Source organism: Trametes versicolor (assembly GCF_000271585.1).
Source record: "Trametes versicolor FP-101664 SS1 unplaced genomic scaffold TRAVEscaffold_6, whole genome shotgun sequence".
Taxonomy (NCBI): Eukaryota; Fungi; Basidiomycota; class Agaricomycetes; order Polyporales; family Polyporaceae; genus Trametes; species Trametes versicolor.
The window spans coordinates 2,023,782-2,045,202 of record NW_007360326.1 but is presented as its reverse complement, the minus strand read 5'-3'; the positions used below and the strand labels follow the sequence as shown (position 1 = coordinate 2,045,202).

The window sequence follows — 21,421 nt, the reverse complement described above, 5'->3', positions numbered from 1 at the left end:
ATCTCACCCCGGTCGGCAGGTCGCACGGTACGATCACGTTGCTGGACGATATGCGACGTGATTCTGCAATGGGCAGGGCCGGGCGATATATGCCAAGTAAGGACAGGATCAGCACCAGGGCGAACAAGTGGAGGGAAATTGCCGGGACTCGATGGAAGAGGGGAAATGTGCGGAGGAACGCCCGAGATGGGCATTGCAGCCGCCGGGAGGGTGCGTGTGCGTACTTTCCCATAAACGCACGGAAGCCTCCTGAGGCCTTCGCTGGGCCAGGATCATGATATAATCCTGTGAATTGTCATCCCCAGACCTGGCAGGATCAGCTTCGTGATTGATGTGCCCGTTCTCGTACACACCGCGGCCTGTGGAAATCGAGAAAGACGGCGGGAAACGGGCGCAGTGTGCTGCCGAGTGAGTGCTCTGTGTGGGCGGCGGGTAATGATTAACGTGTGCTGCTAGAGAGAACAGGGACAGACTGACGGCGATATGTGCGTACGCTCGAGCACATTGTCGTGGTGGTCGCGGAGTGGCCACAGCCCTCGTGGCGCACGCGCGACGGGATCCCCAATCCGGATATGGACTTGGCGGACTCCGCGAGCTCTCGCGACGGCTCCCGCCAGTGCGCCCACGCTCTCATGCGCTCCCTCGCCAGCGTTCGAGAACAGAACGCGGCCGTACACCGAACATTGTCCAACCTGACTAGAACCTGATGCAGCGCCCGGCCCCCTCGCGCGTCAGCCTGCTCACTCGGATATCCGACATCGGATGGGTGTTCTCCGACTCACAGCTCTCCGCCGCGCCCTCTGCCTCGCAGACGCTGCGTGTTGTCCCAGGCTCCGTCCCACAACTCCGCTCGGGCAGTTGAGGGCTGGCCTCAGCGTTCGGGACCGCCGCAGCCTAGCGGATCTACGGGTACATATCAGACTCCCTGCCGCGCGATGGCAGATTATCGAACTCAAAACTCGGTTTGTGCTCGTCTTGTTTCCTCTCCGCCATCCACGCCACCCAAGGACGCCTCGGTCGGTGGCTCACTGAGGTCGGGTCGACCCGGTCCTATTCACGTCGAACCTTGCCTTGCCGCTCAGCTCCTGGGCTCTATATACGGCCGTAGCCGAGTACATTCACGGACGCTCTTCCACAAACGACACGCATGGACGCCCTACTCAATCCTTCGCCCTCACCCTGGCTTCTTCTCGTTGGACTCGTCGTCGTATTCTCGATTTTTGTGCGGGCCTACAGCACGCGCAGCCGCACCTCGCTACCACTTCCTCCGGGACCGCCACCGCTGCCGTTCCTTGGAAATGTTCTCGATTTCCCTAAGAAGCACCTTGGGCCCGAGTTCCACGCGCTCTCGCAGAAGTACGGTGCGTCCTCCGCATTCCGAATCCACGATGCGGCAAACATTGAAAGCCGATACCGTACGTAGGCGATGTTGTCAGTCTCAAAGTGCTCGGACGTTCCGTCATCCTCGTCGACACATACGAGGCGGCATGCGAACTGCTCGAGAAGAGGTCTGCGAATTATTCACACCGTCCACACCTGGTCATGGTTGACATGTAAGCACGTGTGCCCCCACTCTCCCACCTCGCCATTGGCTAACTGTAATCTGCGCCACCCGCTCTCAGGACGGAGCTGGACTGGATATTCGTCTTCCAGAACTACGGCCCTCATTGGCGCAAGTATAGACGTGCTCTGCAGCAGGCCTTCGTTTCCGAAGCCATAACCCGTTACTTCCCCGTGCAACTGCAGACCACACGCGACCTTCTGCGGGCGCTGCTCGCCACCCCCGGCAATTTCTCCGCCCACATCAAGTTGTGCGTCTCCAGTACCGCTCTTTCCAATTGTGTGCGCGCCTTCTGACGTGCGGGCCCATATAGCTCCTTCGCAGCGACGATTCTCCGGATCGTCTACGGGCTGGACGTGACCCCGGGCGACGAGGCGTACTACACCCTCGTCGAGCGCCTTGCAACCGTCACGAACGACATCGCCACGCCTGGTCAGTTCCTGGTGGAGGCATTCCCAAGCCTGCAGCGGCTCCCCGCGTGGTTCCCCGGGGCCCGCTTCAAACGAGTCGCTGCGGAGTGGCGTGCAGAGAGCATCTCCATCCGAGACCAGCTCTATGCTTCCGCGAAAGAGGCAATGGTAAGTGCACCACAACTCTTTCTAGAGCGGACTATTTGACCTCTGGTGTCTCTCGTGGCAGGGCTCGCGTGGGGTGAACGAGTCCATCATAACTAGGTTGACAGACGACGGTGCGGAGGACACGCTGGTGAGGGACGTCACGGCCACGATCTATTCATGTACGTGCGAACATACCCAGGCAGAGGGAGACATGCCGGACATACACTGACAGTCTTCTCTCCACTGTAGCCGGAGCGGATACAGTAAGTCGGACCCGGTCCCGCGCGCCCAGGCCCACTCACTGACCCCGCCTCCCATGGCACGCGCAGACGAACGCAGCTGTGCACGCATTCGTGCTCGCAATGGCAATGTACCCCGACGTGCAGCGCAAGGCGCAGGCAGAGCTCGACCGCGTCGTTGGCCCGGACCGCCTCCCCGACTTCACCGACCGCCCACACCTCCCGTACGTCTCCGCGCTCGTCAAGGAGGTCTTGCGCTGGCATGTCATCGCGCCCGTGGGCGGTGCGCACCGTTCCGCGGCAGACGATGAGTTCCGCGGCTTCCACATCCCGTCCGGCGCGCTCGTCATCCCAAATTTGTGGTCAGTGCTGCCGTCTTCTCTTCTCTCTGATGTAGGTTGACAGCAGTTACAGGGCGATGTCGCGCGACCCCACGCATTACCCAGACCCTGAGCGCCTTGACCCCGAGCGGTTCCTCCTTGACGGCCAGCTGAACCCTGACGTGCGCGACCCTACTACTTTCGTATTCGGCTTTGGCAGGCGGTGCGTTAGGTACTTTCCTCATTTGGTGGCGACGCTCATGCTGCGGTCTGGACACAGCATCTGCCCCGGGCGCATCTTCGCGGAGTCCTCCCTTTTTATCACCTGCGCATCCATCTTGCACGCAGTCGACGTCAGCGCCCCGCTCGATGCTTCTGGAGCACTGCGCAAGCTCGAGATGAAGGCTGCGAGTTTGGCTGTCGCGTAAGTCCCCGTTCCACTCTGCTCATCGACGGCGCGCTGAAGCAACCTCGCTCGGATTGCAGACACCCAGAGCCATTCGAATGCCGCATTGTAGCGCGCAGCCCGCATATGGCAGAGCTCGTCCGTTCTAACGACTAATCCCCCCTTGGCACTTGCCAGCTTCACGACTTCACGAGTGACGACTATTTATTGCTCGTACACGCTCCCTTGCTTTCCACCCGCGGTTGGTCCCTGTAGATTCAGTTAACCGCAGTTCCCGCGCACGACGCGCCCACGTATCATATGTACTCTCCTCTATGTTGTAGATTGTTGTATTATTCGGATTCGGGGTGGCTCCGCCTTCCCACCTACACCACGGGTTCCCAGCATGCCTCGTGTTTTACACCGCAGGCATCCATGTACACAAATATCGCAATCCCTCACAACCTCAATGCTGTTGTTCACAGCTGCCTTACTGTGGTCTCCGCACCACCAAATGCAGCTGTGGACACCCCATTTTCGTCCCACGTTTGCGCCACCCACCGCGCGCAGGCGGTCTGCATTGGGTAGTACCTGGTGAGTGGTATACCTGTTTTGGGCACATTTGGGACCCGACCACGTTCAACTTTCATCCTAGACTTTCGTACACTCCGCCGGCTACCCTGCACGACAATCGACAATCTCTTGAATCTGCAGATTTCCACTGGCAAGGCACGAGCCTAGTAGTCGCGGGACCGCGCATCGCGACCTGGCCGAATACAGATGACCGACAGTCCCGCCTCCCTGAAAGCCCGGTCAGAAGGTGAGTGGGCGCATATGATATCGCACGCTGGTGCTAAACTCTTCGCAGCACATAACGACCCATACACTGGTCTTCGCCACGACGGACGGACGTGACCGTTGCGCCGTTTCTGCTGGAACGACTGAACCGTTCTGAAGTGTTCCTCTCCATGCGCCTTCAAGTGAATGTTCTCTGGCTTCTGACCACCACCCCTGGACCATCGAAGCATCGACCCTGATGCTACTTAGTGCATGCCTATGTGTGTATACACCGGAGTGACCCACACCGGAGCACTCAGAATATCAGCATCAGAGGCCAGTACTGGAGCCCGTGCATATTTCTGTTTCGGAAATGAGCTAACAGATGCAAGCTACAGCGAACGCTTGGCTTTGAGCTTGCGCCTTGGCTGCTCAGTGAGACACCCCGGCGTGCTGTACCTGTAGATGCTGGAATTTGAAGAGTCTGCGCGGGGGCATATGATCATCTCAACATGATTGACCAGGTCCGTATTGATCACCGCTGCCTAAAGCAGCCGTGCTTTGATGGCCAGCCTGTGGCGATGAGAGCAGGCATCAGCCTCCGCGAGCACCAGACCGGCGCCCGCCAAGTGAGCCGTACACTTACGCTTGTGCAATCACCACCATGTCCTCGCTTGGCTGCAGCTTACGCTCAGTCTGAGTAAATTCATGGCGTCCCGGTATGCATCACTGACATAGAGTTCCTCTATCAGAAATCAGAGGCTGACGGAATTACCCCCTTTTCTCCGCTCCCAGGATCACTCTGCCCACTGCCGCCCACGCAGAGGTGGGGAAGGATTTCCAAATTGCATTCGCCGTACCCACGGCGCTCGGGCACGCTGCCCAGGGTTCCGTGTGGGAGCAATGTGGTATTGGAACGCCCCTCATGCGTTACAGCTTGTCATCTCCTCTTCCGCACCTCCCAGTCGAACGTTCTCCTGCGTAATCAGCGCTCCTCATCTGTCCTCTAAGCTCTGAGGTCGCCGCCAACTCTCGCACGACGCCACCACACCCTGCAGCCGGTACTGTAAGATGGCGTACTTCGCATTCCGCCGCCAGCCACTCCAGACCTTCTACTACCTCTACGTCGCCTTCTCGCTGCTGCTCGTCCGCGTACCATACTGGACCATCCGCTATGCGCTCCCGTCTACGCGCCCTGTGCCGTGGTCTCTCGGCCGTATGGTACTCGTGAAGTGCTATCGCGTCCTAATCACGACCATCTTCCGCACGACGGTCACTACGATGTGCTTTGACCCCACCGCGGTCGAGAAGTCTGGCAAAGGCGACCAGCTCGGGCTCGTGTGGACGGAGCCCGCACCCGACCTCATCGTGCTCGACGAGATCAAAGAGGCGGCGCGCGTAAACAACATCAAGCCTGAGCGTACCGCCGGTTACTGGTTGGGCAAACGTGGCCCCGACGGCAAGGTCGGACAGCAAGCTGGTCCCGACGAGAAGGTTATCTACGGCTTCCACGGTGAGCATTCTCCTCCCTTAATGTCCGCCCTGCGCCCGCAGCTTATGCGCCACATTCGCAGGGGGCGGCTTCGTCGTGAGTCTCGCACGCTGCTATCGCGCGACCCGCTCGTGCATACTCACCCTAATTCTTTTCTCCTGTGCTTCGTAGATGGGCTCTGCGCACCCGGACTTCGCAACGGGGTACATCTACCGCAAGATGTTTGACTACGTCCCGAAGGGCTACGAGCGCATCTTCCAGTGCGAGTACCGGCTCTCCTGGAGCGACCCGCTCCCCGCCCAGGGCGCCTTCCCCGCAGCCCTCTTTGACGCGCTCGCGGGCTACCAGTACCTCGTGCGCGACCTCGGCTTCAAGCCCTCGAACATCCTCATCATGGGCGAATCTGCAGGCGCGAACCTCGCGCTCCAGCTCACGCGCTACCTCGCACAAAACGCACTTCCTTCGCTCGGCGCCGGTCCGGAGCCCGGCGCGGCGAGCCCACGCGGGCAGCTCCTGCTTTCTCCCGCGTCGGACTGGGGGCACACGCAAGAAGGGCCGGAGTCGTCATTCGCGCGCAACTGGGATAACGACATGGTGCACGACTTCTTCGAGGGCTTCCCGACGCAGGCGCTCATCGGGCACCTCCCGCCCGCAGCCGCCTGGGAGAATTCGTGGATCTCCCCGGGGTCGACGCGCATCCCGAACCCGGATGGGCTGTTCAGGGATCTGCCCCCGACGTGCATTATCATCGGGGGCGGGGAGATGATGCTCGACCCGGTGCGCACGCTGCGCGACCGGCTTGTCGCGGACATCGGGGTGCGTGCGGTCACGTACGTCGAGATCCCGCACGCGGCGCATGTCCCGATGACCCACGCTTGGCACGAGCCGGAGAACACGCAGGGGTACGAGGCGTCGAAGCAGTGGCTCGAGTCGCTTGAGTGAGGAAAGCGCAGCGCAGGTCCGTTGGTCTGTAGGTTACACGCTCCATAATCCTGTGTATGTTCGTATGGCGCGCGCTCTGGTGGTATACCCCTGTTGTCAATGTTACTGTTGTCTCCCACGAGAACCTCCTTGGCCGGGATCTGCTATGTGCATTGCACTCCACTCCCCGAGTACGTACCCGACATCAAGGTTGAGATTCTTGAGCGCATCGCTCGGCAGAGCGGCGAGCCTCCGCGAGCTTCGAAGTCACCGCCCAGTGCGAACCGAACGCACCTCACCTCACCGTCATCGACATCCCGTTGGCAGTGAGAGGATTTGAGTTTGCCACGTCGACAACGATGCACTTCGTCATCTCCCCGTCTTGAAAATTTCCTTGTCCTGCGATTCAAAAATCGTTGCTACCAACCATCGCACGTGTCTCTCTGCCTGGGCGGCGATCCTGGCCCCCGGTGCGCATCAAACGCACATGAGGAAGGGACATGTGGTTGTGGGATTCGAGTTATTGCCGACGTCCACCTAGACAGTTGTGGCCACCGCAGATCGCAAGTCGTTACGACCTTACATGGCCATAGAACGTTCTCTGCTCAACGGCGCATCAGCAGTGTGCACCTGCACAGGAACGGGGCTTACTCACTAGTGTTGCGCGATGGCCCTCCCAATAAACTGAGAAGCCCGGTCGTCAGAAGGTCGGTAACAGAACCGTGGCCGCGCGGAGCCAATGCGCAATTTGACGGCGCGCGCCCTAAAAGATGCACGGTTTCGCGCGAAGTGCGAAATGGGAAGCTTCACGGTGCCAGTACGGCAGCACGCGCCAAGGCCGAGTCTGGAATGCGAACTTGCGAAGGGCCAAGGGCTGCCGTCTGAGTTAGCATCTTTTCGCTGTTCGTCTGCTATTCGCCGATAACGTGTCTTTCGAAGGCCCTGTCGTGCCGGCAAACCACTGCGACGATGAACTCCTGCGGCCCTGTACCCACTCAGGTCCGTCCCATATACCGGATGGGAAAGTGCTTGTGGCACGTTCTGATCACACTTCCTGCCAGACAGTTCTGACGTTGCGATGCCAATCCATTATCAGTTACACAGAGCTGAGTTCCAGAATATATAGAGTCGAAGAAGCTACTAGTTTCGTTCGTCAACAGCTGCCAGCGCCGACTCCGCACCCGAGTGGGAGCACGTACCCACAGCCAAGCCCACATCGCATAGGCTTCTGCAGCCCCCGGCGTACCTATGCGCCGTCCGTCGCCTTCGCTGCGAAGTGCAGCGTCCAGCTCGAGAGGAGTCTGCGCGCGTTGACGGAGTGTCCATCCAGTCTATGCACATCTTCATTAGAAGAGGTACATTTGGAGATGAAAAAAAGCGAACGTACCCGGGAGTACCGTACGTGAGCGGCGCGATGTACACAAACGAGATGAATAGGACAAGCGCGAACGCGCCAACAGCGATCGGGCCCCGCGAGCCGAGGTCCGCATACGTAGCCACTTTCGGCGTACGAAGGCGCGGTCCCCATACTGATACGGGGTAGTTGACAGACTCCGACAGTGCGAACGAGAGCACGGAGCCTGCAACGAGCGCGGACGCGACATGGGATGGCAAGTAGTGGTGAACGAATAGCTGGCGGCTCATCAGGAAGAATGGGAAGTAGTGCACGCCCCAGAAGAGGAGGAAGAAGCCGGTCGAGTTCAGGAGACGATGGCGGACGGCTGTATGCCATCGGTGAGCATGTCATGCTACCGCAGTGGCTATAGAGGACTTACGTTCCGTTAAAGGCTCGATGTCACGACGGCGCGCGATCAAGTCCGCGAGCATGATTCCCGTGTAGAGCGAGATACCGATGACACACGCCCACCAGCCGACGATGTTACCAATGAAGTAGATTTGCTTCTGACCCTCGGTCTGCGTCCAGAAGCTGATACCGCTAATAAGGAAAGGCCAGTTGATGGGGCCGCTGGCGTAAGGGTGCGACGCGGTAAGACCAGCGTTGTGCTGCAACATGAGGATTTGCAGCTCGATGAACTTCTTGAAGAAGTTCAGGGATTTGGGCTCCTTGGGAGGAGCGTCGCCCACACGGTCCTTGATGTCGTCTCCGGCTGGTAGGTCAACGTAAGTGTACTTGAAACGAAGATTGTTGCACATCACGTACTCTCATCGGCGACGATCGAGTCGACAAACCAAATGGCGGTCTTGTCGTTGATGTTCTTGTTCCCGTTGATCTCCTGCTGCTTGTACGCCCAGTCAGGGAGCTGCTTGGGGTGCGTCCACATCGCAACCTTCGTCGGAACGTGGATCAAGCGGAAGTGTCCGGACTTGGACTTCCAGGCTTCACCCTCCTCTCCGTCTACAAGACGCAGCTGGAAGAGCGTGTCATTGTAACGCGAGAGGTCGTCTTGGGGCCACGTTGTGAATTCTTCGTTCGTCGGCATGAGAGGCGACGCGACATCGTGCGTGAGCAGGAGTGTCTGCGTGTTGATGTGGAGGAGCTGGAACACGTCGTCGTCCCGAACGACACGTCCACGACCGGTCTCGGGGAGAGCCTTGGTCGGAATAATTTGCCAGTTGTTGTTGGTATCGTCATGACCGTAACCGGTGACCTGCTGACCCTGGCTACTGACACGACCATCGTCGTACTTGAGAGGGTACTTGTCAGGGTGCGAATGGAGGAACACGCGGGTATCCTTGTGCCTGATCGTAACGGTGTCGTAGTAGCGGATCTCTGTTGTTTGTTGAATGCAATCAGCACAGCTACATATACACTGAACGAAGAACTAACCGTGGCTGTTAAGCAGGAGCTCGTTGCCGCGCAGCGTCTCTTGGAACGCGGGGCTCATGAAGGTGTCGCCGGGACCGGAGTTCGTGAGAAGGGCGAGATGGATCCAGAAGATGGAAAGGTAGAGGAACAGCGGAAGCACAATGAAGGCGATAGCCCGTGCAGCAAACTGTTTCCAGAAGTACTCCTAGGAGGAGGTCAGCATTGTTCCATACTCACAAGGTCCTGTTCTTACCAAACTGTGACCCTTCTTGATGTCGAGGATATCCCACAGGTCGATAATGACTGCAAGGCCGATAGCAAACACGGTCAGGATACCGTTCACTTTGGAAGCCCACGTGAAGGCCATGAAGGTGCCGCAAGCAAGAAGCCACATCCACCAATCGAACGAGAAGTCGCTGAAAGGATGTTAGCAAGTGTGTATACATCTGATTTGAACCGGCATACCGGTAACGGAGCTTCTTGAAGCGAATATAGCAGTACATGGTCATAGTCATGAAGAAGATCAGTGTCGCGTCCAAAAGGATGAGGCGGTCCTGGGCAATATGCGCGTTATCTGTGTGGGACGATGAGCTTCATATGACACGGCAGAGTCTGGGTAATCGTGTCGTACCGAAGAGGACAATACAGGCAGAGAAAGTTGCAACAATGGTCGAGAACCCGCACTCTTTCATGATGCCGTAGACGATGGGAACAGTGAGACTGCCAAGGATTGCAGGGAGAGCGCGTAGACCGACGTAGGGAACATGAGCCTCAGTGTAGCTGTCTCCGATGTTCTCGAAACCGAAGGAGCCGTCATAGCCCACGAACCAGCCAGCAAGACCAAAGAGGAGTTTCGCGAGAGGAGGGTGCACGTCGAAGTAGTATTGTCGCTGGATGTAGTAGGACGCGAACTTTCCGAAATGTACCTCGTCGAACCTGAAATGAACGCGGTTATAGAGGGAAGCAATGACACGCGTGCGCAGGAACGTACACCACTTGGTCGGGATGGTTGATTTTGAAGAAACGGAGCGCGAACGCGACCGTTGTCAGCACTGCGACCATCGCGACGTTGGCCTGTTCGGACTCAAGGACCTTCTCCGCATAGCTGCGGTTACGCTGGACCCCCAAGTGCGCGTGAGTAGGTAAACAAACATGAGACGTACGCGATACGTGTCACGTACAGGGTTCTGAGCATCGTTGTTGTGCTCATCGTCCTCGTTGTCTGACGAGGTGCCGCGAGAGAGTTCTGAGGGGGCTTTTCTGTTGCGCATCCTACTGGAGCCCGCGCCGCCCGACTGCGACATGGTGGGGTGCGGAGGACGATACGTGGAGGTGGCGGACGGAAGAGAGTTGGGTGAGAGCGCAGTCGCGTCCACGCCCCGTCACACCCACAGGCGCCAATCTTAACCGCAACTATGTCCGGGCGCTTCGGCCCTCACGCGTCTCTGCTTCGCGCGTCCAGGTCGCCCACCATGTCTGAGCTCACCTTCGACACCCTGCTCGATGATGGCAACTTTCTGGGCTCAGAGAGAGCGCGACAAGAAAACCAGGTCATTCTCGATGAGCTCGAGCGCAAGAAGAAGGCGCGGACCCTCGCAGTGCCTACGGACGACAACAAGGTCAAGGCAAGACTTCGCGAAATTGGGGAACCCATAACGCTCTTCGGTGAACGCGTAAGTCGTGTATGCGTTGCGTGTGGTCGTTGCGCTAAGCTCGACACAGCCACCAGACAGGAGAGACCGTCTTATATATGTGCTCTCGCAAATCAATGCCGCACGCGGAGAGGATGGCATGCAAGTTGACGAGGAGAGCAGCGACGAAAGCTCGGACGAGGAGGTACGCTCAACTTTTCATGTAAACCTACCCCGGTACCAACACGGCACATATAGGAGGAGGAGTTCTACTCACCAGGCTCCCTGGAATTGCTGGAGGCACGGAGGCTCTTGGCGGAATACTCTCTTCCCAGGTTGGATTTCCACTACCGATAGGTGGACCACCATGAATAGGTGCTTACTGCATTCTCTTCCGTGTTTCTTGTTCCCATGTAGAGCTCAAAAACGAGTCGCCCAGCAGCGGATAGACAGCAAGATGCCACTCGGGCGAATCATCGACATTCGCAAGAAAGTCTTCGCAGAAGTGAAGGTGAGCTAGTCGATGTACAAATGTTTAGGATCACTAACGCGCTAATTTCTTGTAGAGCCTGGCCAATTTGGGCTCGCAAATCGGCGACGAACGACCAGTGTCCTTGGTCCGCTTTTCCCCCAATAGCAAGTACCTGCTCACCGGGAGTTGGGCCGGGAACGTCAAATTGTGGAACGTCCCTGACTGTACGCCGGTTCGGACATATCGAGGTTTGTGGCCCTGCGCTGAAACTGGCGAACTTGACTCAAGATTTTGAGCGGTCTAGGACACACCGACCGTGTTGGCGGAGTCGCATGGCATCCTCAAGCCACAAAAACCCAGAGTGAAGATGCGGTTAACTTCGTTAGTGGCGCGGCCGACTTGTCTCTCAATCTCTGGTCTCTCAACAGGTCCGTACTTGATACTCGCTCGAGGTTCTGTATCATAACCCTACTTTTAGTGAGACACCGCTGGCGACCATGAAAGGTCACGCAAATCGAATCGCGCGTGTGGCTTTCCATCCTTCGGGAAAGTACGTCGCAAGTGCGAGTTTCGACACAACGTGGCGACTATGGGATGTGGCCACAGCGAAGGAGCTGCTCCTGCAGGAAGGCCACTCGAAGGAGGTTTTCTCGGTAGAGTTTCAGGACGATGGCGCCCTCTGTGCATCAGGGTCAGTACCTACGTATTCCGCAATTCTCCTTCACCCATTCTCATTTCGCGCTCAGTGGACTGGATGCCATAGGACGCGTATGGGATCTCCGGACAGGCCGGACAGCCATGGTCTTAGACGGCCACGTTCAGGCCATCTTCGGCATCTCTTTCTCGCCAAACGGGTACGTCTTCTTGTGTCGAAGTGAGAAATAATCTTACGGGCCGTGCAGATACCAGATTGCTACAGGATCCGGCGACGACACCATCCGAATATGGGACATGCGCTCGCTCAAGGCGATGTACACGATCCCCGCACACCTGTCCAACGTCTCTGACGTGCGCTTCTTCTATGCGGACGAGCTCCCCCCAGCCCAGGCAGTCGCACCCGACGTCGTCATGAACGGCACCGAGGAGTCCGACCCCGACGTCAAGCCCGTCGACAGCGAGATCGACAAGGCCGTCGAGGAGTGGAAGTACCGCTCGGGCCTGTACCTCGCGAGCGGCGGGTACGACGGTCTCGTCAAGCTGTGGAGCGCGGACGACTGGCAGCTGCTGCGCACGCTCCCGACGGACGGTGGGAAGGTCATGTCCGTCGACCTCTCCCACGACGGGAAGATGCTCGCGTCGGGGACGTACAACCGCAATTTCCAGATTTTTACGCCGGACGGCGGTATATAGGATCAACGCGACAGTATATTGTATGATTAGCTGCTTATAGGAGTGCCTCTTCTACTCTATCGCCAAAGGCCCAAATATCCCTCTGACCAGTCCGCTGACTGCTGGTTAGGATACGGTTGTGGAGTAAGAATATCGGCCCCGTGTATGCTTGGATGATATCGGGCGTTGACATCACGATTCTGGCAGCGGTACGAACTCAGCAGACGGCCAAAAGCGTTACTAAAATGGACTCACCGGGTCGACCAACTCCCAGAGCGTGTCCTCATACATGATATTCGGCGTGCGCTTGTCCTTGGAGCTGTTGTTGGATTCCTTGCATGGTCCGACGAGCATCAAAGTCCGCAAAGACGCGTCGGAAGTGCACCAATCGCGCACTTCGAAGCCGGGGGGTACCACAACGTCCTCCTTGCTTCGCAATCCCCGGAACGGCTCAAGCAGCCGTCGCATGATACAATCCTCCGCATGCATCACTACGGGTGTCCTGTCCTGCCAACATGTGCACCGCAGCTCACAGTCCAGCCACACGCGCCGCACGCCGACGAGCGGAGGCAGGAACGCCCCCGGTCCGCGGCTCATTCCCCCCATCTGTTCATCGACGTCCGTGTTCTCAGGCATGAAGAGGAAGTGCACCGCGGCGAGCGACTTCCACCACCAGACCGCCTCCAGAAGGCGCGAGTATGCCGTTATCCCAAACAGTTTGTTCGACGGTTGCGCCTCTAGCACGAGCGCGGCACAGTCGGGCACCGCTGCGAGCAGCGTGGCGAACCAGCCGGAGAGACGGTCGCGTCGGCGCCGTGCGAGCCAGGAGGAGTATACATTGCTGCGATCCACGGGTTTCGGGTAGATGTATTCCCCGAAGAGGCTGGCGTCGCCATCGTACTTGACGCGGAGGTCCGGGTAGTCGTCCGGTCCGCCAGGCGAGATGTCGTCCTTGAGCCAGAGGTCGGGCATGTTCCAGGCGGTATGTGCCGCGTAGGTAACGTCAAGGTGCACTGTGGAGTGCTGGAACATGCACTTCAGAAGCTCCTCCTGGTCCGCCTGCGGAGAGGGAACCCCGCGGGGCGCCTGCTGGAGAGCGAGATACTGCTGCCCGATGCTGCGGTAGGCGGCGACATCCGTCGAGCAGTGGGAGAGCACACGGACGTGGCGAGTTGACATCCAGAGAGCGAGGAGTCTGAACTGGTGGTTCACGAGTGAGAGCGTGGAGAAGAGAAACCAGCGGTCGATAGAGTCGAATAGAGGGATGGCCAGCCACGCCTCAACGAAGATCTCCTCTAATAGCTCCGTGGGTAGCTCTGCAGAAGGCGGTGACAATTAGAAATATGGAGCAACGTGGGATGCTTGAACTCACCATAGTCTCGCCTTACGGCAAAAGTTTCTGGTCCCTCCGGCTGCTCGCTCGTCTCGGTCTGGCGGCCTAGCAAGTGTGTTCGGACACACCAGCCCAGTCAGTCCCACATCGCTTCATTCCGTGTCATAGACGTACCTGCACCATAATCTCCTTCTTCAATGTCCATATACTCCACCTCCATTTCGCAACACTGCTCCGTAAAGCCCGAACCGCGAAGAAGCAAAGAAATCGAAGATGTGTGGGTTTCTAAAGGCGCAGCGACCTTCCAAGTTGGTTGAGAAGCACCTCCACCCCGGCCCTCCGGCCCAGCCTCTTATACCTCGCCGATGCATTTGGAACAATAGGTGTCCCAATAGGGGCATCCTTGTTCTACCATGATCGACGGGACATCCGCGGCGGTCACACCGACCACGTCTCAAAACACGATCGCCGCGATGCCTAAACAGGAGTTGGTACAAACGCCACACGACTCGTCGTGCATACCACTAGCTTGTTCCGGCGGTCGTCGTGTTTCGGTTGAAATGCTGAACCTGGTTGAGGTGCGGCGGGAACTCAGGCGCCCGTGCTGGTAGTAGCGATGGTGGCGGTGCCTAGGAGCACTACTCCTCGAATCCTTGAGGCCTCCGTCCTCGAGTTTTCTGATGCAGGCTGCGTACAAGAAGCAGGAGGGCAGGGGGTATACTGCGACGCTTGCACATAATAATAGATGGCGACGATGCATAGTAATACAGTGATTCAGGCCATTAACGTTACGACGACACCGAGACGAAAGGGGGAGAGCGCCGAGCCTCAATCCGATATACACTACGCGGAGGAACGTCCATCGCTGCCTCGGAGGGCATGTCCGTGCCGTGCCTTGCTCGTTATCTACCCGCTATATCACACCGTTCCGAACCTAGCCGCGAACGAATACATAGCATGAGCACGCCGCCACCAAGAGCTGTACAACCAACGCGCACCTTCTGCATGAACCCAGACACCCGGCTGATGTCGATCACCTGCGACTCGCTCTCCATCGCGACGACCAGGTTCTCCAGGAGCTGCACACACGAGCACAAATTACGCTCAGCACCACGTCCTTCCATGCGCATTCCGCACCGTGCGTGGCAGCTGCACGGCCACCACGTCATCGAGCGCGCCGACGAACCACCCACTCACCTCGTCCACCTTGTCGAGCGGCACCCCCGTGCACAGCGCGACGATCTTCTTGCACTCGTACTCCTTCTGCGCGCTCGCGCCCTCCAGCGAGCGCAGCCGCGCCTCCATGAGCTGCTCCACGCGCGTGTACCACATCTTCAGCCGCCGCATCTTGATGAGGTTTGCGACCGAGTCGCCCAATGGGATCGTCGGGTCGACGTCCAGATGCGCAGGTACGTCTGCCGCGCCCCCGACTCCGGTCAGAGCCGAATCAGACCCCCGAGCCTGGAATGCGGGGCCCGACGACGGCCCGGCGTCCGATCCGTCGAGCTCAGTCCGGCCGGTCCAGTCGAAGTTGTCCTCGTCCGCGAGGGCCTTCTCCAGGTTGCGTATACGCTGAGTCGTTTGGTCGAGCTCGCCACAGCGCCCCTGCCATTGCTGGATCTGCTTGCGCTGCTCCGAGAGCTCGCGCGTCGCCGCCCGGAGGTGTGCTTGTGTAACATCCAGCTGATCCTGCTTCGTCTTCACCTCTGCGGAGAACTCCGATCCGAGCCCTTGGATCATACTGCTGATATCTACAATGCAGTGAGCACCCTCCACAGCCGCGATTATACGGACGCTTACCAGCTATTACATCCTGGCTCTTCTGCAAGGGAACAGAAGGGCCTGATCGTAGTGAAGACAAGATGTCCTCCGATCGGGTAAGTTCCTGAAACACGCAGTCACTCAGAATAACTTTCTTCATTGAAACTGTAAGGGCGTGACATACCTCGGTTTCAACGCCAAAGTCCCCTGGCCGGAGCCCAAGCTTGTTTGCAAGGAGCCTATTGGCACCGGCGTCCAACAATGCTCTGACCAAACCCCTATTTCCCACCCGGGCTGCGATGTTAAGTGCCGTGTCGCCATGCTCGTCCTGGATGTCGGTGATGGAGTGAAAATCCGCCTTCTCGTTGTTCACGATCCACAGGTTGATCTGGTCGAGGTAGTACCGTGCTGCGGTCGCGCGCCCCTTAACCCCCGCCGTGGCCGCGATATGATGGAACACGCTCCGCCGCGCAGTATCGAGCGTGCGAATGCTTGCATTCAAAGACGCGACTAGCGTATGGAACGACTGTGTGTCGAAGCAGTGTGTGGCAAGGCATGCCCGCATCAGAGGCGTCTCTCCGCTGTAGTTGCCGCGGTGCACGTCTGCGCCTGCTGCAATGAGCGCCGTGACGGTGGTGTGGCGCGCAGTGCTGGCTGCCAGGTGTAAAGCTGTATGCCCCTGCTCATCCAAAACCAGGTCAATGTCCGACGCCAGTGCGGGGTTGTCCGGAGGGATCTCGCGGATCAGGTCTAGTACGGGTTGGGGGTCATCTCGAGTACAAATTGCTTGTACAATGGAAGCGCGTCTTGCATCGCGTGCTGGTGCGTTGGGGTCGGTAGTTCGCGAGATGGAAGGTTTAGAGGCAAATCGAATGCTATACTGAGGCGAGCCGGGTTTGCTTTCGGACGCCTTCCCGTTGGGCGCGATCGCTTGAGAACTTGAGGGTCTGGAGAATCCATTACTGGTCACATTCGGGGGTGATGGGTGCTGTACCCCAGTCGTCGCGGGTGGAGGCATGCTTGCATGGGGTTGGACGGTCGAAAGATCAGGAGAAACACGTCCGATACCGTCGGGCAATATAGGCGGTTCTGTACGAGCGCGTTTCGAGGGAGAAGGGCCGCCATCCGTTTGAGGGGCGGTCGATGCGGGTCTTGAGCGGTCAAGCATCTGGATGTCGGGTGATGCGGCGAGAGTTGGCGGGGCAGTTTGCGATGCTGGAACTGACCCCATGGAGTGGTATTCATAGTCTAGTTGCGAATGTGAGCGTTTGAGTGAATGGCTCAACGGCGGCGGCGTGGGCGAGATGGGCCCGAGCGAGGGAAAACCAGCAGGGTAGCCAGCTAAGAAGTGTGGGCGGGGTGAAGCGCTGGATACATGATGACGAACAGACATACTGGAAGTAGAAGGCGTGAATAGCCCTTGTGCGCGTCCTTGATTCAGAAGACGCAGTGCTGAACCCGGCATGATAGGTGGCGGCGCTAGACCTCCATATGCACATTCACATACATGTCTAGATCAGGATATTGACCATCGGGAGACAGTTCAAGAGGCGTACCAGGTACACCCGCTAATGACGCGGGCAATGTGCCCATGGGGTTCGCGTTGGGAACGAAGTCGAATAGTGGTGCGAGCAATGGTGCGACACCATACTGGAGGGCGATGTCGCGTCCACGCTCGAGTGGGATCCTGTGATGATTGGCTCAGTATGGGAACGGGGAAGCAAGATGGGATAACGCGATGTCACACACGACGCGTCTCATACTTCAGCGTGTCCTCGCCGACAATAGCACTTGATATGCGGCGAAGAGCGGCGTCGCAAGTCTCGCGCAAACGTCGCTCCCACTTCAATTAGGACCATGCAATGAAACTCATCGCGGGGCCCCTTGCGGTGCCGAAATGGGCAATCACGTAACGTATGCCGATGGAAGCATGCACACGTCAAGTATACGCACCCCGCTGGTATGACGGTGGCGGAATACTCGACGTGGCTTCCACGACAAGGGATACGGCCTCCCATGGGTGTTCAGTGCACCTCCCGATGCGCAGGGCGAAGGTTGCCACTTCCCCCGATACGGATAGTCTGGACGCGCCATACCCCCGTGCAGATGTTGCGTTGCACCATAGGCGCGACAATCGCGAGCTGCATGAATGAAAGACTCACCATGTACCCTGGTACTTCCCATAGCCGCCTTGCACGATCTCATGCTTTCCTGGCAGGATTTCCTTCTCAAGAATCTTGGTACGGCGGCCCTTGTCTACGCCCGCGACTTTGAGAATTTGGGTCGCGTTCACATAGGAATCGGCGCGTCTTCGCATGACGGCAATGCCGCGGACCATGCATTCGTACACCTATACGCGTTATGCTGCCGCTTCAGCTGACTATATGCGCCTGAATGGTGGGAGAACCGACCTGGACGGAGGAGTAAACGGCATTGTAGATCTTGACGGGGGGCTGCTGGGCAGCTGGACGGGGGGCGGACTGCATTTCCGCGCTCATGGGGGAGAAAGGAGGACAAGGCGAGAGAGGAGCGGAGGAAGCGGAGGGCTGAGTCTCACGACGCGCGCCGAGACGCGCTCACAGGCGTGTGGTCGGAGCTCCAATCTCCGGCGCACATGGCCGTCACCACCGCGATCCTGTGACCGCGTCTCGTCACGGTCATGCCAGTCACACAATCACTGCACTGCGCGACGTCAAGTTGAGCGCCTGCTGCGTGCCTGCGATCCGGTCGACGTCGTCCTCACCGCCTGAGACGACGTGCTCATCGACCACTGCCACTTCTCTTCTGGCTATATGCTGCACGTCTCGTTGCTGACTACACGATACGAAGTCTAACGTGTCCTTTACGACCACAACTACTTGATCACTCGACCTCGCCATGTTCAACGCTCCTCGTCCGGTGCAGCCTTACGGCGGAGGCACCTCCCAATTTGGTGCGAGTTTCATGGCCACCGAGAACCCCCTCCTCAGCTCTGTGTACGACGACGGCTTGGACCCTTGGAGTGCAGCACCCAGTCCGGCCCCTCCTGCCCTTCCCTCGTTCACGCCGTCTACGAACGGCTTCAGCTCTGTGATAGGTATGTACTGTGGCTTGGCGTGTGCCCATATGTTCATCGCCTGTAGGAGATGCGACTGTACCACATATCTACAACCGGGCTTGGTCTGCTGTCGACCCAAACAGCACGGGCGAAACTTCTGTCAACGCCCTCTCCAGAGCGCTGGGTACATCATCTCTCCCAGCGTCCACTGTGGATAAGGTGCGCCAGGTTACACCAGTTTGCTCATACGACTTGCTCACATTGTCTATACAGATTGTGAGCCTTGTCAGCTCCCGTCCACGCGTATCACGCCTGGAATTCTTTGTTGCTCTCGCCCTCGCCGCCCTTGCGCAGTCCGGGAAAGGTAAATTGCTTGGCTATATGCGTCTATTACACGACAAACTGAGCGCTTTACTCCAGATCTCAGTATAGAGCGTGTAGCTGCTCTGGCACAACAGAATGCCCTCCCGGAACCCAGCCTTGACGTCGACTCGATCACGCCGTCGTCGTCCAACTTTCATGACATCATGCGGCTTCCTCCTCCTACCCGAGGCTACTCTGCCGATGACCCCTGGAACGCCTCGAGGATAACGACGTCACCGAACGCCCCGTCCAAGCTTCCTGCTCTTGGCAGTATTAACAACGGGGCGCAATCGAGTATAGCAGGCACTGGCCTTCCCCGTGAGTGGTGGAAGAAGCAGGAGACTATCTTTGTCAACGTCTTGGGACATCAAGGATTCGTCCTGAATAGATACCTTGTCTACGAGGTTTCCAGTGACGTGCGTAAACCCACGAGATCTTTCACAATGTGGCTAAGTCCTCATCTTGCAGCGCGGGCCCCCCGTACCTCGGAGGTATTCCGAATTTGTATTTCTTTGGGACGTGTTAGTCAAGCGCTATCCCTTCCGTCTCTTGCCGGCACTACCGCCTAAGCGGATAGGAGGTAAGTTGACAGACATATATAGTGATCCTGAATCCTGATCTGACGGCGGTTCACAGCTGACGAGGGTTTCTTGGAACAACGAAGGTTCGTAGCGACAAATCTGTGAGCCGTCTTCGGCCTGACAAACTAACTATTACGGTGGATCAGACGAGGCCTCGCACGCTTCATCAACTTCGTTGTGTGAGCGCTCTCCCTCTATCATAACCAGTAGCTGCGTGGCTCATGGTCTGCCATAGGAATCATCCCATTATTAAGGAAGATGGTGTCCTCGCGTCGTTCCTTACAGAACCGCATTTTGAGGAGTGGCGCAAACACACCTCTATAACCTACGAAGAGGAGTCGGCGAGCAAACGTGTGGATCGCGTGGAAGAGATGAGCATACCCAGTGATCTCGACGATAAACTTGCGTACGTGTTTTTCCGCCCCACTGCTATTTCTTCCGCACTTCAGTATCCGCACCGCCGAAGACGCGGTATCCTCCATTTTGACTGCCTTCGAATCTTCGAATCACATCGCACATATCGGGCCACAAATTCTCCGTTCGAATTCGTGTCAGGCTGCTCGCCAGAAACCGCCGTTTAGTATGTTAACCGAGGCTAACTGCCCTGCTCAGCGTCGTGCGCGGAAAGATCAGCTTCCTCATCGAACATTGGCAGCGCATCTGCCTACTCACGGAGCGGATCGTCAGGCGCCGAGAGGCAGCAGCGGTACGGCTCACTCCTGTCCTCAGGCCAAGCTTCTTGCCGACTCACCTGCCCTCGTTCTCGCTCGCTGCCTCTCTCTCTACCTCCGCCCTGGTCCCATCCGGTTCAACGCGCTGGTCCTCCCACTCTGCTCCCGCCTCGCCCTCGCGGACCTCCGCTGCCTCTTCCGCGGACGCCTCCGATCGCGATTCGGCATCTTCAATCTTTTCCGGCCTTACTGGTGCGGCGCGGCGCACCACGACTTTGGACGGACAGGCGGACCTGTCGCGTCTGACGAACACGTTCAAGGCCCTCGTTGAGGTGAACGAGCGCTGCTGGCGCGGCGAAGACTGCGAGCTGTGCGCTGGTGTGCGCCAGGGTCTCGGCCACGTCTCCGACCACACACAGCGTCACGCCGACGCGCTTGAGCATCGGGTATGTGTCGCGCTTGCCACGGTGTGCTCATGCTCATGACCAATTACCCACGCCAGTCCCGGACGATGCTGTATTCCACGTTGGAAGCATTGAAGGTGTGTTCATCACCGCCGTCTATCACCCCCAACCTGTAACTGACAGACACGCTCGCAAGGCTCAACGTGACCTTTACATCGCGATGCGCGACCTCTTCATCCGCCACGACCGGCTCTCGCCAGACCTAGTTGACCGCCTCCGCAAGCGCGTGGAAACAACCGGGCACAAGCTCGAGACCGTCCGGCAGGCGCAGAAGGAGGGCCACGAGCAGGAAGTGGACAAGCTCACGGGCGCGATCGAGAAGGACCAAGCCACGATCGCAGCGCTACTCGCTCGACGTGTGTTCATCCGTGCCAGGTATGTTTCCACGGCGCGCCACAGATCGCAGAGCGTGACACTGACGGCCGCGCTCGCAGCATGTGGCACGAACTGCGCGTCGTGCTGCACAATCGGGAGAACACGCTGCTCACGCAGGCCGTGCAGGCGTTCGCGCGCGAGGAGCACGACTTCTCCGAGGCGTCGGTCGGGAACTGGGCGTCGCTTGTGGACGCCGTCGAGGGGATGCCGTTCGAGTGAACGTGCTCGGGGCCTGCATGGACGGACGGTGGACAGTGGGGTCGAGTAACACGCTTTCGTAACTATCGTGAGGATCTATTCAGCTGAATAATCGGATACCCTTTCTTGTTCTCGGCTTGCTCAACACGTTGTGTGCTGTCTCTATAAGGATGATGGCGGTTACAAA

General features: G+C 58.2%; 7 protein-coding genes across 7 annotated transcripts; 4 read left to right on the top strand and 3 right to left on the bottom strand.

Annotated features, from left to right (window-relative positions):
* Positions 1 to 898: 898 nt before the first annotated feature.
* Positions 899 to 3,446, top strand: TRAVEDRAFT_72253 (CyP450 monooxygenase). Its single transcript, XM_008040727.1, has 10 exons — positions 899 to 1,361; positions 1,424 to 1,553; positions 1,623 to 1,811; positions 1,875 to 2,139; positions 2,201 to 2,297; positions 2,368 to 2,381; positions 2,448 to 2,719; positions 2,772 to 2,900; positions 2,958 to 3,101; positions 3,164 to 3,446. The coding sequence occupies exons 1-10, from the start codon at positions 1,148 to 1,150 to the stop codon at positions 3,237 to 3,239; spliced, it is 1,530 nt and encodes a 509-aa protein (XP_008038918.1). The 5' UTR covers positions 899 to 1,147; the 3' UTR covers positions 3,240 to 3,446.
* A 1,464-nt stretch (positions 3,447 to 4,910) lies between these two features.
* TRAVEDRAFT_168559 (alpha/beta-hydrolase) lies at positions 4,911 to 6,389 on the top strand (the record flags this gene model as incomplete). Its single annotated transcript, XM_008040726.1, has 3 exons — positions 4,911 to 5,352; positions 5,414 to 5,427; positions 5,503 to 6,389. 3 exons carry the CDS (start codon positions 4,911 to 4,913, stop codon positions 6,271 to 6,273), a joined length of 1,227 nt encoding a protein of 408 aa, XP_008038917.1. The 3' UTR covers positions 6,274 to 6,389.
* A 934-nt stretch (positions 6,390 to 7,323) lies between these two features.
* Positions 7,324 to 10,318, bottom strand: TRAVEDRAFT_168556 (glycosyltransferase family 39 protein). Its single transcript, XM_008040725.1, has 10 exons — positions 10,201 to 10,318; positions 10,011 to 10,135; positions 9,651 to 9,955; positions 9,485 to 9,593; positions 9,273 to 9,435; positions 9,041 to 9,224; positions 8,414 to 8,983; positions 8,028 to 8,360; positions 7,640 to 7,973; positions 7,324 to 7,583 (listed from the first exon to the last, which is right to left on the bottom strand). Exons 1-10 carry the CDS (start codon positions 10,288 to 10,290, stop codon positions 7,499 to 7,501), a joined length of 2,298 nt encoding a protein of 765 aa, XP_008038916.1. The 5' UTR covers positions 10,291 to 10,318; the 3' UTR covers positions 7,324 to 7,498.
* A 173-nt stretch (positions 10,319 to 10,491) lies between these two features.
* On the top strand, positions 10,492 to 12,503 carry TRAVEDRAFT_149180 (U4/U6 snRNP-specific spliceosomal protein; the record flags this gene model as incomplete). Its single annotated transcript, XM_008040724.1, has 9 exons — positions 10,492 to 10,692; positions 10,742 to 10,855; positions 10,909 to 10,985; positions 11,068 to 11,161; positions 11,217 to 11,370; positions 11,427 to 11,550; positions 11,601 to 11,813; positions 11,869 to 11,976; positions 12,025 to 12,503. The coding sequence occupies 9 exons, from the start codon at positions 10,492 to 10,494 to the stop codon at positions 12,470 to 12,472; spliced, it is 1,533 nt and encodes a 510-aa protein (XP_008038915.1). The 3' UTR covers positions 12,473 to 12,503.
* TRAVEDRAFT_72249 (uncharacterized protein) lies at positions 12,481 to 14,030 on the bottom strand. The gene is made up of 4 exons (XM_008040723.1): positions 13,959 to 14,030; positions 13,824 to 13,889; positions 12,707 to 13,767; positions 12,481 to 12,651 (listed from the first exon to the last, which is right to left on the bottom strand). The coding sequence occupies exons 1-4, from the start codon at positions 14,002 to 14,004 to the stop codon at positions 12,529 to 12,531; spliced, it is 1,296 nt and encodes a 431-aa protein (XP_008038914.1). The 5' UTR covers positions 14,005 to 14,030; the 3' UTR covers positions 12,481 to 12,528.
* A 476-nt stretch (positions 14,031 to 14,506) lies between these two features.
* Positions 14,507 to 18,075, bottom strand: TRAVEDRAFT_168550 (transcription factor). The gene is made up of 8 exons (XM_008040722.1): positions 17,957 to 18,075; positions 17,708 to 17,895; positions 17,102 to 17,232; positions 15,730 to 17,030; positions 15,585 to 15,669; positions 14,982 to 15,535; positions 14,783 to 14,863; positions 14,507 to 14,718 (listed from the first exon to the last, which is right to left on the bottom strand). Exons 1-8 carry the CDS (start codon positions 18,041 to 18,043, stop codon positions 14,698 to 14,700), a joined length of 2,448 nt encoding a protein of 815 aa, XP_008038913.1. The 5' UTR covers positions 18,044 to 18,075; the 3' UTR covers positions 14,507 to 14,697.
* A 196-nt stretch (positions 18,076 to 18,271) lies between these two features.
* TRAVEDRAFT_168545 (uncharacterized protein) lies at positions 18,272 to 21,361 on the top strand. The gene is made up of 12 exons (XM_008040721.1): positions 18,272 to 18,621; positions 18,668 to 18,801; positions 18,856 to 18,946; positions 19,003 to 19,361; positions 19,414 to 19,525; positions 19,582 to 19,609; positions 19,673 to 19,705; positions 19,762 to 19,932; positions 20,139 to 20,643; positions 20,700 to 20,738; positions 20,798 to 21,036; positions 21,096 to 21,361. Exons 1-12 carry the CDS (start codon positions 18,423 to 18,425, stop codon positions 21,253 to 21,255), a joined length of 2,070 nt encoding a protein of 689 aa, XP_008038912.1. The 5' UTR covers positions 18,272 to 18,422; the 3' UTR covers positions 21,256 to 21,361.
* Positions 21,362 to 21,421: the final 60 nt, after the last annotated feature.

Excerpts from the sequence above, each read along its gene's own strand:
- TRAVEDRAFT_72253 (XM_008040727.1), top strand. The coding sequence starts at position 1,148 with ATGGACGCCCTACTCAATCCTTCGCCCTCACCCTGGCTTCTTCTCGTT. Across the intron at positions 2,901-2,957 it reads GTATTCGGCTTTGGCAGGCG|CATCTGCCCCGGGCGCATCT; the intron begins GTGCGTTAGGTA and ends GTCTGGACACAG. Across the intron at positions 3,102-3,163 it reads GCTGCGAGTTTGGCTGTCGC|ACACCCAGAGCCATTCGAAT; the intron begins GTAAGTCCCCGT and ends CTCGGATTGCAG.
- TRAVEDRAFT_168550 (XM_008040722.1), bottom strand. The coding sequence starts at position 18,043 with ATGAGCGCGGAAATGCAGTCCGCCCCCCGTCCAGCTGCCCAGCAGCCC. Across the intron at positions 17,233-17,707 it reads GGGAAGTACCAGGGTACATG|GATCCCACTCGAGCGTGGAC; the intron begins GTGAGTCTTTCA and ends CAATCATCACAG. Across the intron at positions 15,670-15,729 it reads ACTTTGGCGTTGAAACCGAG|GAACTTACCCGATCGGAGGA; the intron begins GTATGTCACGCC and ends TGCGTGTTTCAG.
- TRAVEDRAFT_168556 (XM_008040725.1), bottom strand. The coding sequence starts at position 10,290 with ATGCGCAACAGAAAAGCCCCCTCAGAACTCTCTCGCGGCACCTCGTCA. Across the intron at positions 10,136-10,200 it reads ACAACGATGCTCAGAACCCT|CGTAACCGCAGCTATGCGGA; the intron begins GTACGTGACACG and ends TTGGGGGTCCAG. Across the intron at positions 9,436-9,484 it reads TTCAAGAAGCTCCGTTACCG|CGACTTCTCGTTCGATTGGT; the intron begins GTATGCCGGTTC and ends ACATCCTTTCAG.
- TRAVEDRAFT_168545 (XM_008040721.1), top strand. The coding sequence starts at position 18,423 with ATGTTCAACGCTCCTCGTCCGGTGCAGCCTTACGGCGGAGGCACCTCC. Across the intron at positions 18,622-18,667 it reads CGGCTTCAGCTCTGTGATAG|GAGATGCGACTGTACCACAT; the intron begins GTATGTACTGTG and ends CATCGCCTGTAG. Across the intron at positions 19,610-19,672 it reads GGTTTCTTGGAACAACGAAG|ACGAGGCCTCGCACGCTTCA; the intron begins GTTCGTAGCGAC and ends ACGGTGGATCAG.
- TRAVEDRAFT_72249 (XM_008040723.1), bottom strand. The coding sequence starts at position 14,004 with ATGGAGGTGGAGTATATGGACATTGAAGAAGGAGATTATGGTGCAG. Across the intron at positions 13,890-13,958 it reads AGAAGGAGATTATGGTGCAG|GCCGCCAGACCGAGACGAGC; the intron begins GTACGTCTATGA and ends CACACTTGCTAG. Across the intron at positions 13,768-13,823 it reads TGCCGTAAGGCGAGACTATG|AGCTACCCACGGAGCTATTA; the intron begins GTGAGTTCAAGC and ends CGCCTTCTGCAG.